Here is a 12,705-nt window from a genome sequence, read left to right on the forward strand (position 1 = left end):
CCGCGGTTGGGCGTGGGGCGGGAGCACTGGGGCGAGGGAGTTAATGCGGGAGGGTGGAGGGGAGCCTCTGGGAGCTCTAGCTTAGCGCTGCCGCCCTCCTCCGCCGGTTCAGCCCCGCTCCTCCGCCCGCCCGCAGGGAGCGGCTCCAGCGCCGCCAGGGCCGGGCCGGGGTTGCTGCGCCTAAAGTTTCGCGGTCCCCGACCGCACCATGGGCTTCGACCCGTCGCGCTTCGCGGCGCCGGTGGCGGCGGAGCTACAGTGCAAGCTGTGCGGGCGGGTGCTAGAAGAGCCGCTGTCCACGCCGTGCGGTCACGTCTTCTGCGCCGGCTGTCTGCTGCCCTGGGCGGCGAGGCGGCGGCGGTGTCCGCTGCGGTGCCGGCCGCTGGCGGCCGCCGAACTGCGCCCCGTACTGCCCCTCCGCAGCCTCGTCCAGAAGCTGGAGGTCAAGTGCGACTATAGCCTGCGGGGCTGCGGGCGCACCGTGCGGCTGCGGGAGCTGCCCGCCCACCTCGCGGCGTGCCGCTACGGACCGCCGCCGGCCGGCCCCGCCGAGCTGGAGCCGCGGGGCGGGCTTCGCGCGGGCCACTCAGGAGACGATTCTGCGGAGCAACCGCGGCAGCCCACGCCAGGAGAGCCTCCGCGGGTGGGCGGCGGACACCGCGGCTTGCGGGCGCTGCGGAGCGGCGGCAGCCCGGGGTCGGGTCCCGAGCTGAAGAGAGAGGCTCTGCGCTGGAGCAGAAGGGAGAAGTCGCTGCTGGCGCAGCTGTCGGCGCTCCACAGCGAAGTGCAGCTGACGGCGCGGCGGTACCAGGCGAAGTTCGGCCAGTACATGAGCCACATCAGCAGCATCACCCGGGACCTAGCGGGCAGCCAGCCCAGCAAGGTGAGTGCGGCGGCCGGGACGCCGGCCTGCCCCCTGCAGCGATGGTCTTCCCGGCCCCGCTGTCGCTGTTGCCGCTCTTGGAAGCGACTTGTCGAGGTGACGGTGCGAGCGGTATCCCCGGGGGGTTGGCACTCCCCCAGGTCTGTGCCAGGACTCATCTCAATCCTTTCCCTTGCTTATCTTCTGCCTGTCCCTCGCCTCCCGGCGAGAAAGAGACACCAGCCCCTACCGGGGACACGTTTCTTGTCGGTCACTGTTTCGGCGCCCGTCGAAAACCCTGGCAGGGAAGAGTCTGGCCGTGCCTGGTGGCGGCGGTGGCTGAGCGCGGCTCGTCGCTTGCTTGGCCAGAGAGGACGGGAAGCCGATGGGAAGGAAGAGGGGATTGTCTCTTCGGCGGGCAGCCGGCAAACGCGTCCCGGTTCCTCCCGCATCAGGCCTCCCCACAGCGCAGGGATCCGTCTGCTCTTGGTGCTCAGTTGGCTCCAGGTGGGACAGCTCCGGTGTGTGGCTTTTAACTTTTATTTGAGCAGCAGAGAAGTTGGCTGAAAAAAACCCGGAGGATAACTTTGGAAACGATGGTGAAAGGACAGAAAAGTCACTCATTTGGTAGAATAGAGTAACAGCTGACACTGTTCATAGCAGAGACCGATGTAGTGTTTGGCTCTCATCTCAGGTCTGATGACATTGCTCCGATACCCACTGGCTTCGTTTAGGCTAAATAAGCCATCCGAGCTGTCATGAGCACTGGTGAGCTGACTTAATTCGCTGTAAGGGAGTTGCTTGGTTTTTGAGTGTTAGCTCCTGGCTGTAAGGTTGCTGTACAGGCTCTGGCACTGCTGGTTCCAGCTGTGGTGAGCAGTTTTTTAATGCAAAGAATGTGTCTTTTTACCCAAATTTTCACGAACCCTTGTGAAGCAAAATCCCAACTGGACAAGGTCTGAGCAGCCAAACGCACTCTTGAGGCAATATAGTGTGCTGGAACACATCAACTACATTGACTGCTGCATGGGAGATGGGAAAGGAGGTTGTTTGCAGGACAGTAGCATGCCTAGAAACATAGGTCTTTGTGGTATTGAGAAACTTAATGTTGGGACTTTTTATTATCTTTTGTTATCTTTCGTTGTTGTTAAATTTTGCTTTGGTTAGTTAATCCAGGAGGCTTAGTTTGCTGGCTCTAGGAGGTGTGCTCATACATTTATGCTTCTTCCTATAGCAGATGGGACAAGGTCATATGAAGGGGGGCAGCAGCGTCTGTTAAGGAGTGTGGGACGTATGAGAAAAGCAAGGGTTGTGGAACCGAGGAGAGAGATCAGGAGTTGGCAGGAGGTGTGAGGATAGGCGATCCTGGGCGCTGCCAGTAGGTGCTGCTGTGTGTGCTGCCTCTCGGAACCCGCTCAGGCAGATGGGACAAGGGGAATACACAAAACAGGCGTTTGGAAGAAAAACGATCAATAAAGTAAAAAATGCACTTAATTAAAATCAAACATATCACGAGGCAGTAAAACATTTCGCTGTCACAGCGAATAAAATATGGGCTTCATCCTTAAGCGTTATATTGTGGGTGTTTAGAAAGGTACACTTTATTTAGGCATTATATTAACTGGCAACCACAACCACCTAACGGTGCTGGATGCATACCGGTTTGGGTGTTTTATATTTGTTTGGTTTGGTTTGTTTTTAGTTTTTTGGTTGGTTGGTTTTGGGGTTTTTTTTAGTGGAGAATATGAATCCTGAAATAAAACTAGCAGCATATATGAAAAAGGTAAAATAAACTAACTTGCTGTGCTATGGACTTGGAGTCCATAGCAAACAAAACAAAAATACTTGTTTTGTTTTGTTTGTGTTTTCATTTTAGAACATTATTTACATGTTCCACTGAAGGAAGTGGTTTATTTATTTGTTTTTTTTTTTAATTATTTTTATCTTTTACTTTTTTTAATTTAAAATCCCTCATTGCCTTTGAACATTTGGTTTATGCATTTTACAGACATCACTTTGTATTTGTTCTTTTTTTTTTTGGAGAGAAGTGAAAGGTCGGGATGAAGAGATGGGTTTCGTGTTCTGTGTGTATCTTCTGCAACAGTTGCTGTGAAATGTGTGATGCCACATGACTTTGGGCGTCTGAAAATTACAGCATTGTGTATTTTAACCTATATGTTTAATACCTGAAACATTGACACAGTTGGGGGTTTAACTTTCTTAGATACTTCCAGGCATTTGGAGCTCTGACATTTTTCAGTGTTGCTGAGCATTCCTTCTGCCAAAAGCCTGCAGTTTTTTTTCACTTCAGCACTGAAGATAATCAGGTGTTACCTGTTACTTTTCAGTGGCATGTGACTTTTCCTTTGATTTTTTTTTTTTTTTTCCCAGTGAAAAGTCTTTTGCTATCTTTTCAGCCTAATTTTCCTTAAAGCCTTATCTTAAAGGAAAATTCTTCAGCTAAAAATCTTTTGTACTTCAGTGCTTTCACCTAGGATCTTTTTGCAACTCTGTTCTTTAACAGTATTTCATCTCTTGCTTCTTAGGGAGGAGAACCCAAACCATTAGTGATCATGCTACACCGGGAAAATGATACTTTGGGATTCAATATTGTAGGAGGACGACCCAATCAGGTAATGAGAAAAGTAAATGTAGGCTATTTTGACCATACTTTCTGTCACTACATACACTGTTAGTGATAAAAGAGTTACTTTTGCTAACAGTAGGAATGGAATCAGTTCCATAGATAGAAGACCTGTATAGTATCAAGTCTAATTGCAGTCACTCTTTTGAAGACATAATCTTGTGAGAGGTGAATTATTCCCATTTTCAAGAAAGGTATTCCCATTGGTTTTACTTTAGGCTGATCTGCCCACAGTTACCATGTGAGTAATATGTATTCATGCAAACCATTCAATGGGAATCTCTGGGGCTGCTTACAAGAGTCATTGTTGCAGGATTAAGCCATTGGAATTTTTGGAAACAGATTTTCCTTCCCCCCCCACTTTTTTCCATTTAAAAGAGATGAAAATTTACCTCTGTAGCTCAGATAGTTTAAACACATGTCCTGCTCTCACATGCCTGCTTTCATTTTTCTTTGTGAATTTAATCAGAGTTTTCATTGATCTTGTATCTTAAATCAATCTAGTCTTATCAGTGTGTATTTACAAAGTTCATTGAAAACCATAGAACATACATAAGGATCACTAACCCCCAATAGAATATGTGTAAGAATATGCTTGCTTGTATTTTTTTCCTTCATTCTTTCAAAAGCATTCATCAGGACTGTCATTACATATGAAGGGTAAAGAAACCTGTTAAACTGGAAAATTAATAGCTTGGTAATAATTATGCACTGATCAGGTTCTTGTTTAGTGGGACTTACTATTATCGAGGAGGGAAATAGGACCCTGTGTATTAGTTTGGCAATCTTCTGCTCTAAAGCTATATTTAGTGGTGCCAAAGAGTCTGTTCCCATTAGCCTAAGAAGTTCACTGTCTGCTGCAGAGTTACTATTCCCCGTGGGTAAAGTATGAAGACCAGCAGTTATCTAATGTTGATGCTATAAATCCAGAGCAAGAGTTTCTTAGGTTTTCTGGTGGAAGGATAAGACAACAGGTGGCTCAAAGATAAAATGCACATGCTTTGAATATGTCCATATTTTGAGTATACCAGTAACAAAGTCCAGACAGTCTTTAGTTTGGATTGCAGTGTGACTTCTGCTATTTACAGCTGTAGCTGCAGGGAAGAGGGAGCATAGTGCTCAACTTCCCTGGTATGGCAGCTTAGCTTCTCTGAAGTACTTACATGCTGAGAATGCATGCTGGAAATGTTTTTTATATTACAAACAGGCTTTTCAAATTAATATCCTGGAATTTTAAATTACAGTATATGAAGGTTTAAATCATAAATATATGAAGGTTCATAGAACTGCTGACCAGAGATAAGGAAATTGTCATTGTTTTCCATTAACGTTGGTAGTTGAAGATGGAGAAGTTGGTGGAGCTGTGAGGCAGAGCTAGATCTCAGGGATGGTTGAGCCTTTGAAGTTAAATTTGAAAATTCTGTTCTGTTTTGTTCTCATTGTGATAAACCTGAATACCACAGGCGTTTGTTGTCAGTTCCCAGATACCAGCGTGAGGTCTTGCTCAACAGATCTGGAGACAAAGAATATGGAAGGGGGGAAAAAAAAAAGGATTGTGTTGACTGATATAATGAAAAAATAAATGTTCATAAAGTGAAATCCTAGAACAGGAGTTGTTTGCCAACAAGACATAAAGAGTTCATGAAGGCAATCTGTACATTCAGGTTGTTCAGGGAAAACGTGCCCTTGAGTAAAGCATAGTCTCTGCAGCAGAAGAGCAGAACAGAACAGCGGTGTCCTATTGGTGACCTACATGGGAATGTGTTCCTTCACCACATTATTTGTGGTTTATAAGTAAAATGCAGGTTATTCCCATTGGAAACCAGGTGACTCTTGGTGACTTGGGGAATGTACATACATACTTTCTTCTGGCTATGTTTCATTTCCGTCCATAATGGGGTTCCCCACTGTTCACCATCTACCTGGAGAGAGGGAAAGAGGAAAGGAACTTCTCGCTACAGGCTTGTCTCTTATTTTGGCAGGAGAGGAATTATTTCACATAAGTATGTGTTTCTGGGAGGTAATTTATTATTGTAATAGAGCAGGGCTGATTTGATCCCCACTTTTGTCCTGGACCCCAGCTGGCTGGAAGGACTGTCCTGCTGAGCCAGCTGTGGAAGCTGTTCCCTCCTAAGGACACCTGGAGGGAGATGTGTGTTGCAGGCATGGCTTGGGACTCCTGCAGTCACCCACAGACTTAGCTAAAGGTTGAGTAAACCAATCATAGAATGGGCTGGGCTGGAAGGGACCTCCAAAGGTCATCTAGTCCAACCTCCTTGCAGTCAGCAGGGACATCCTCCACTAGATCAGGTTGCCCATGGCCTTGTTGAGCTCTACCTTGAATATCTCCAGGGAATGGGCCTCAACCCCCTCCCTGGGCAGCCTGTTCCAGTGTTCCACCACCCTCATGGTAAAGAGCTTGTTCCTGATCTAAATATCGCCTTCTCTAGCTTGAAGTCATTGCCTCTTGTCCTGTCACAGCAGGCCTTTGTAAACAGTCTCTCTCCATCCTTCCTGCAGGCCTCCCTCAGTACCCTTCAGGTACTGGAAGGCCTCCCCAGAGCCTCCTCTACTCCAGGCTGAACATCTGTCTATCTTTATCTATCATCTACATAGCTCCCCTCTATCCTCTGCCATGCAGCCTGTGGAATCAGGTGCTACCTTTTCAGGTCAGAACTGGTGGATACCAGCACATGCTACCAAGTGGAACCACAAGCCAGACTGAAATAGCCTGTTCCTTACTGGGTCATTTATTACTCTTGAAAAATTCAGTGACATTTCTTTGGGGGGGGGGGGGGGGGAAAGAAACATTTTATGTAGGCAAAGGAACTGTAACCTAGCCTTGTGTTTTTGTAAGGAAAAAGGACCATAACCCTCATGCATTTACATCAACAGCTATTATGCCTCTTTTATCAGAGTTTTATTTCTTGCTGTTTGGATGAGAACTCAGTGGAGGTCCGTTCATAATTTCATGATATTGCTGGAACTGTTAATAAGTTTTCCTTTTGCTTCTCTGAATCTTGGTGACAAAGAAAAAAAGTTTATAAAGTCCTTGTCTGACTAACGTTGTGTTCAACAAATACTTGTGAACCAGAAATCTGCCTGGGTTGAGTCTGCACAGCACAGCTTCCACGTACTGTAAAGCCTGTTTTACAGTACCTCCAGCTTTTGTTAAGCCTTTATCATTTTATTAAGAGAATATTTTATTAAATATTTTTTCCTGTAAGTGGGGCCTAGGACCCAGAAACCTGCACGTGTATGGTTTACAGAATCACAGAATTGTCAGGGTTGGAAGGGACCTCAAGGATCATCTAGTTCCAAGCCCCCTGCCATGGGCAAGGACACCTCACACTACATTAGGTTGCCCAGAGCCACATCCAGCCTGGCCTTAAAAACTTTCAGGGATGGGGCTTCCACCACTTCCCTGAGCGACCTGTTCCAGTGTCTCACTACCCTCATGGTGAAGAACTTAATGTCTGCTTTGAATTTACCCTCCTCTAGCTTGTATCCATTCCCCCTAGTCCTATCACTAACCGACACCCTAAAAAGTCCCTCACTTGTAGGCCCCCTTCAGATGCTGAATGGTCACAATAAGGTCTCCTTGGAGCCTTTTCTTTTCCAAACTGAGCAACCTCAACTATCTCAGCCCGTCCTCAGGGGGGAGGTGCTCCAGTTCTGTGATCATCCTTGTGGCCTTCCTCTGGTCACATTCCAGCACATCCGTATCATTCTTGTAATAGAGGCTCCAGAACTGGACATAGTACTCCAGGTGGGGTCTCACAAGAGTGGTGTAGAGCAGAAGAATCACCTCCCTCAACCTCTTGGCCACACTTCTCTTGGTGCAACCCAGGATACAGTTTGCTTTCTGGGCTGCAAGTGTGCACTGGTAGCTCATATTGAGCTTCTCATCTACCAGCACCCCCAAATCCTGTTCTTCAGGGCTGCTCTCAAGCCAGTCACTGCCCAGCCTATATTTGTGCCTGGGTTTTTCTTCTGTTGGTCAGGGATTCACCAGTCACAGAAGGAAATTAAGCATCATGTAAACTGCTATCCAAAGTATAAAGAGCCTGGAAAAAATGTGCTTCATTTATTAATTACCCAGGTTATTATTTGTATGAACACTTAAAAATAGTTTAAGCAGGTGGTGTCTGCTTGGTGTTATTTCTTTATTAATAATGATTTCAAACTGTTTTAAACTATCATGGTGAAATAAGGTAATTTTAGCATGTGGAACAACATCAGGTGTATCGTTCCAGCTGTGGCACATAACTTAAGCTTGCTTTAAATTTGACCTTCATGCAAATTGTACCTAGCAGTGCATAGAGCTCAACTGGAAGCAGGTTCTCTTTTGGTCGACAGCTGATCTGTATGGATTTCACAGCTGAGCAAGTTCTCAGTCTCTCATGTGAATAGGATTTATGAGGTTAACCAGTTCCAACCAAATCCTATCACTACTATATGCTGGCTAAATAATGTCACTGTTCCTTGCAGCTTTATTTTCAAATGCAGGGGTGGTGGTGGGGGGAAAGTTTACATGGAGCAGTACTGCAGGAGCCCTTACCCTCTTGAGAGAATCACTTGTGCATCCATTTTTATGAGTATTTTCTCAATACATTTATGTACTAGTTGCTGTCTCCTGTGAAGTTGAGGTCTGCTTTAAATATTTTAGCTGGGATCTGATTACCGTTGCACCCTGTGTCTCATTTAGACTAAAATCACCAGAACTAAATGGATAATCTTGTTAAAAATGCTGAAATAGTTCATTAATTCTGTCTTTTTGATTAATGACTAGTTTGTGTTAAGCAAGTTTAAAAAAAACAAAAAAATCCCAAGGAGCTTAATTCTTAGCTAGAAAAGCAGAGTGCATGCTTTGGATGGATTTGCATTTTTCATTACTGCTGATTTTAGTGCCATCTCTTTTCTTGTGCTGATGTATCCCTTTTCCAACTTCCCCGTTGCCTGGTACAGAACAATCAGGAGGAGCCTGCTGAGGGAATTTATGTGTCAAAGATTTTGGAAAATGGACCTGCAGACAAAGCTGAAGGCCTGCAAATTCATGACAAGATTATTGAGGTAAGGGGAAAAAAAAACCCACCAGTGGATTAGTCTGTTATATTATCAGATTAATCAAGGATTTGATGGTTTTTATACTATGTTGTATTTTTCCTCTTTTTTTTTGCGTGTCTAAATATGATGCTTGTGCATTGAACTACTCAAACATTTCTCAGGTACAAAGACACATGCTGGATTTTTCCAACAACTATTAAATGTATTGGTGTTGGGATTAAGTTGATTGAAGTGAGGCAAAGGTATAGACACTGAAATAATAAGCGAGAGAGACATTTTGTCCTTCTTCTCTTTAACTTGAGAAAGAAAACAAATGGCTGTATGGAAATTCATATGTTTAATCTAGTTGATTTTGCCCTGTGCAGGGAATATCATTGTTGTAACTCTGGAACACTGCAGAGAAGCTGTGCTGCTGGGCAGTGCTGTGAGATTTCTTGACTAATTAAAGAAAATACATTGGGCTGTATGATCAGAAGTAGATCCTCTTTTTTCTCACCAGTATAAGTCTTTCCTAGTCACGTAATATAATATTCTACCATGGAAACTTTCAAGTTTATTCCTGTGTTGTAGCCAGTTTTTTTTTTTTCCCTGGAGAAACTATAATTTTTAGAGAATCAGTAACTCTGAAGAATAGGCTGCTCCCTAGCCTACATGTGTAACTATAATTAGCTCTCTTCTTGAAGGAAAAGCTTTGGTCACTGAAATAGAATCCTTAGGGTCCTGTCAAAATGGTATTTCACATTGCAGCTCTAATAAAATTCTCTGAATGACAGCATGTACCAGTAGCTGCTGGGTTTGTTTAGGATACATCACTCCAGCCTTGGGTTTAGGGGAGGCTTAGCGTGCTATGAACTTGCCAGTTGGATGGGGTTTTGAACAAAGACACATGAAACAAGTGGATTGTAAGACAAATCTGGAGTGCTGCTGCTGGCTTCTTGCATTATATCGCTGTTAAGGAGTCGAAGTATAAGCCAAGGGTTTTTGAATGCTGGCTTTGCTTTTAATGTTGGGAGCCTAGAGCAGTGTGTAAAACCAGATTAGTGTATTTTCTTGTAAAAGAAAGCTCATGCTCTTGGCTGGCAGGTAAATATATCTCTAGTAGAAACCAGGCTAGCTGAACAGAACTGAACTTGCAACATAACTTGTATCACTCCAAGATACACAAAAAGCTTTCACATTCGATTTTTTTTTGGTAACAGCAGTGGCACTATGCTGAAAAAAAGATCTATTTGCTTCTGACATTACTCTTTCACTTACCACATTGTATTTTCTACAGACTGACTGGCTATACAGTTTTATGCGTTTGCTCAACGCTTCCTGCTTTATTTTATTGTTCTTTTATAGTGCCTTGATTTTTAAGATGAAATGGAGTGGTTTTGGAGGAAGGAAGGAAAAAAGTCACAAATCAGCATTTATTAAACATGAGGTCATTTCTCAAAATGCCAGCATAATTGATCCTGGGCTTTTATTTGTTGAAAAAAAATCTGGCTGCTTAAAGTCACATTGATGCTCAAATTGCCACTGAGAACATGCAGATTTCAGTTTTGTGTGAAACTGTATATCCAATTTAGCATAACTATTCATACAGCTCTGAATGGAGGAGCACTGTTTCTACCATATTAATACACAACAGCTTTAAGATATATTACTTTTGTATTCAAGCAAGCATTTAAAAGTGTTTGAGGTTAGGCAAAATATTCTGCTAAATGTTTCAGTGTTTAAAAATTTGTTAGACTAAAATAAAAAGAGGAGGAGAAATGGTAATTATTAATACTTCTAATATTAAATGCAAGTAAGTAATTATTCTTCCACACTAGATCTAGGAAGCAACTGGAGGCCAAAAGCTGATTTTTTTTTTTTCCTTGACCATACATAGCTGTCAATGGCTTGCAGCAGGGTGCCCTCCCAGCAACTGCTGTGGTTTATTGTGCAAGATCAATATGTAACCTTTTGCTGTGAGTATGGTGTAACTATTTCAAGTGTTGGCAGACACATGGAATATGAGCTTTGGTGAAAATGTGATAGGAGGAGGGACTTAGTAATATTGCTTGCTTTTCACTCATTTGGTCATCTGATCTAATGGGTGATATTTTGTGAGACCATTTTTCAGTAATCAAGAGCAGAAGGAACCAGTGTTGTTTGAAGAGCCTTGAACAGCTTCAGTCAGTTGTTTGGCAATATGGTGCTCAGGGTGTTTCTAGCAATGCGTAGCTAATGGGATAATGGACAGAACTATCCCATTAAATCAAGGGAAAATCTGTTCTCAAGGCATGTTGCTAAATAAAGAAGGTAATTTGTTTCAGTGCTTTATCAGATGTTTGACAAATGTTAACTGCACGTGGTTGACTACAATGAGTTGTGTACATTTTAGATGACCATCTTGTGGGTAACCTAGCGCAGCAAATGAATTTCACAGTCCTGTGGCATTGGCAGCTGGAATTGTGAACCAAGCCTGGCAGACATAAGTAATGATGCCTTCTACTTTATATACATCATTATCTATGGCAGAAACTTTGCCAAATTATAGCTATTTGGAAGGGTGCCAAGGGGAGAAATCAGGTTTCATAAGAAATTTACTCTTAAGTGTGAAAATGCCACGTAAATGGGTTAGGAACTGGCTGGAGGGCCGAGCCCGGAGAGTGGTGGTGAATGGTGCCACATCCAGCTGGCGGCCAGTCACCAGTGGCGTCCCCCAGGGATCAGTGCTGGGCCCCATCCTCTTTAACATCTTCATTGATGATCAGGATGAGGGCACTGAGTCAGTCATCAGCAAGTTTGCAGATGACACCAAGTTAGGGGCAGATGTTAGTCAGTTAGAGGGTAGAAAGGCTCTGCAGAGGGACCTCGACCAACTGGACAGATGGGCAGAATCCAATGGGATGTCTTTTAACAAGTCCAAGTGCTGAGTGCTGCACTTTGTCCACGGCAACCCATTGCAGAGCTACAGGCTGGGGTCAGAGTGGCTGGAGAGCTGCCAAACAGAGAGGGACCTGGGGGTGCTGATCGACAGCTGCCTGAATATGAGCCAGCAGTGTGCCCAGGTGGCCAAGAGGGCCAATGGCATCCTGGTCTGCATTAGGAATAGTGTGGCCAGCAGGAGCAGGGAAGTCATTGTGCCTCTGTACTCTGCATTGGGTAGGCCGTGCCTTGAGTCCTGTGTCCAGTTCTGGGCCCCTCAGTTTAAGAAGGACATTGAGACACTTGAACATGTCCAGAGCAGGGCAACAAGGCTGGGGAGAGGCCTTGAATACAAGCCCTATGAGGAGGAGGCTGAGGGAGCTGGGATTGTTTAGCCTGGAGAAGAGGAGGCTCAGGGGTGACCTCATTGCCCTCTACAACTACCTGAAAGGTGGCTGTAGCCAGGAAGCGGTTGGTCTCTTCTCCCAAGCAACCAGCACCAGAACAAGAGGACACAGTCTCAAGCTGCGCCAGGGGAAGTTTAGACTCGAGGTGAGGAGGAAGTTCTTCACCGAGCGAGTCATTCGTCATTGGAATGTGCTGCCCAGGGAGGTGGTGGAGTCACCATCTGGAGGCGTTCAGGATGAGATTGGACATGGCACTTGGTGCCATGGTCTAGTCATGGGGTCTGTGTTGATAGGTTGGACTCGATGATCCTCGAGGTCTCTTCCAACCTTAGTTATACTGTGATACTGTGAAATGACTTGAGTTCCTGCAGGGTTTTGAGACCAGTGTACCTAGAATATGGGCCATAGAGCTTCTTTGACATTTTCTTCTGAAAAAGATTGGCTTTTGTTTGGACTTTACACTCAGGTGAGAATGTTTTGTCTTGGAGGACCTGAATGATGAAACAGATATCTGTAGACTGGCAAGGTGGTGGTGGGTGAGGGTTGACAGGGTGATGTGAAAGAAGACAGGCCCAGTTTGTGGTCAGTTCAACCTCACATGAGAATGGCACCACACTGAATGGAGCTCCAAGTATGCTGGTTCATGCCTAGTTAACAAGTCATTTAGGACTTTTAGTGGTTTTGGGTTGTTTTTCCTCTGTGTAATATTCTACACAAATTTGGTATAAAAAAAATAGAATCTCCCCTGGTTTTGAGCCCAACTTTAGGTAAAAAACAGTGACTGATTTTCTCAAGTCCCCTTTCATTCAGTAAGACATTATATTGCA

At 44.7% G+C, this 12,705-nt stretch overlaps 1 protein-coding gene across 2 annotated transcripts in view; it reads left to right on the plus strand.

The window, feature by feature from the left end:
- Window positions 1-208: 208 nt before the first annotated feature.
- Window positions 209-12,705, plus strand: part of PDZRN4 (PDZ domain containing ring finger 4) — a 278,600-nt gene continuing 266,103 nt past the window's right edge. Inside the window, exons 1-3 of one of the 2 annotated variants that reach the window (XM_068170212.1) lie at window positions 209-883; window positions 3,409-3,495; window positions 8,475-8,579. In XM_068170212.1, coding sequence (XP_068026313.1) covers window positions 209-883; window positions 3,409-3,495; window positions 8,475-8,579 — 867 coding nt within the window. Of the gene's footprint in view, window positions 884-1,294; window positions 1,370-3,408; window positions 3,496-8,474; window positions 8,580-12,705 lie in introns of those variants that run through there. The other variant, XM_068170214.1, reaches the window with a different exon arrangement.

The sequence above is a fragment of the Melanerpes formicivorus genome, unplaced genomic scaffold, assembly GCF_026170545.1.
Source record: "Melanerpes formicivorus ecotype bairdi unplaced genomic scaffold, bMelFor1.0.p_v2 SCAF_3, whole genome shotgun sequence".
NCBI lineage: Eukaryota > Metazoa > Chordata > Aves > Piciformes > Picidae > Melanerpes > Melanerpes formicivorus.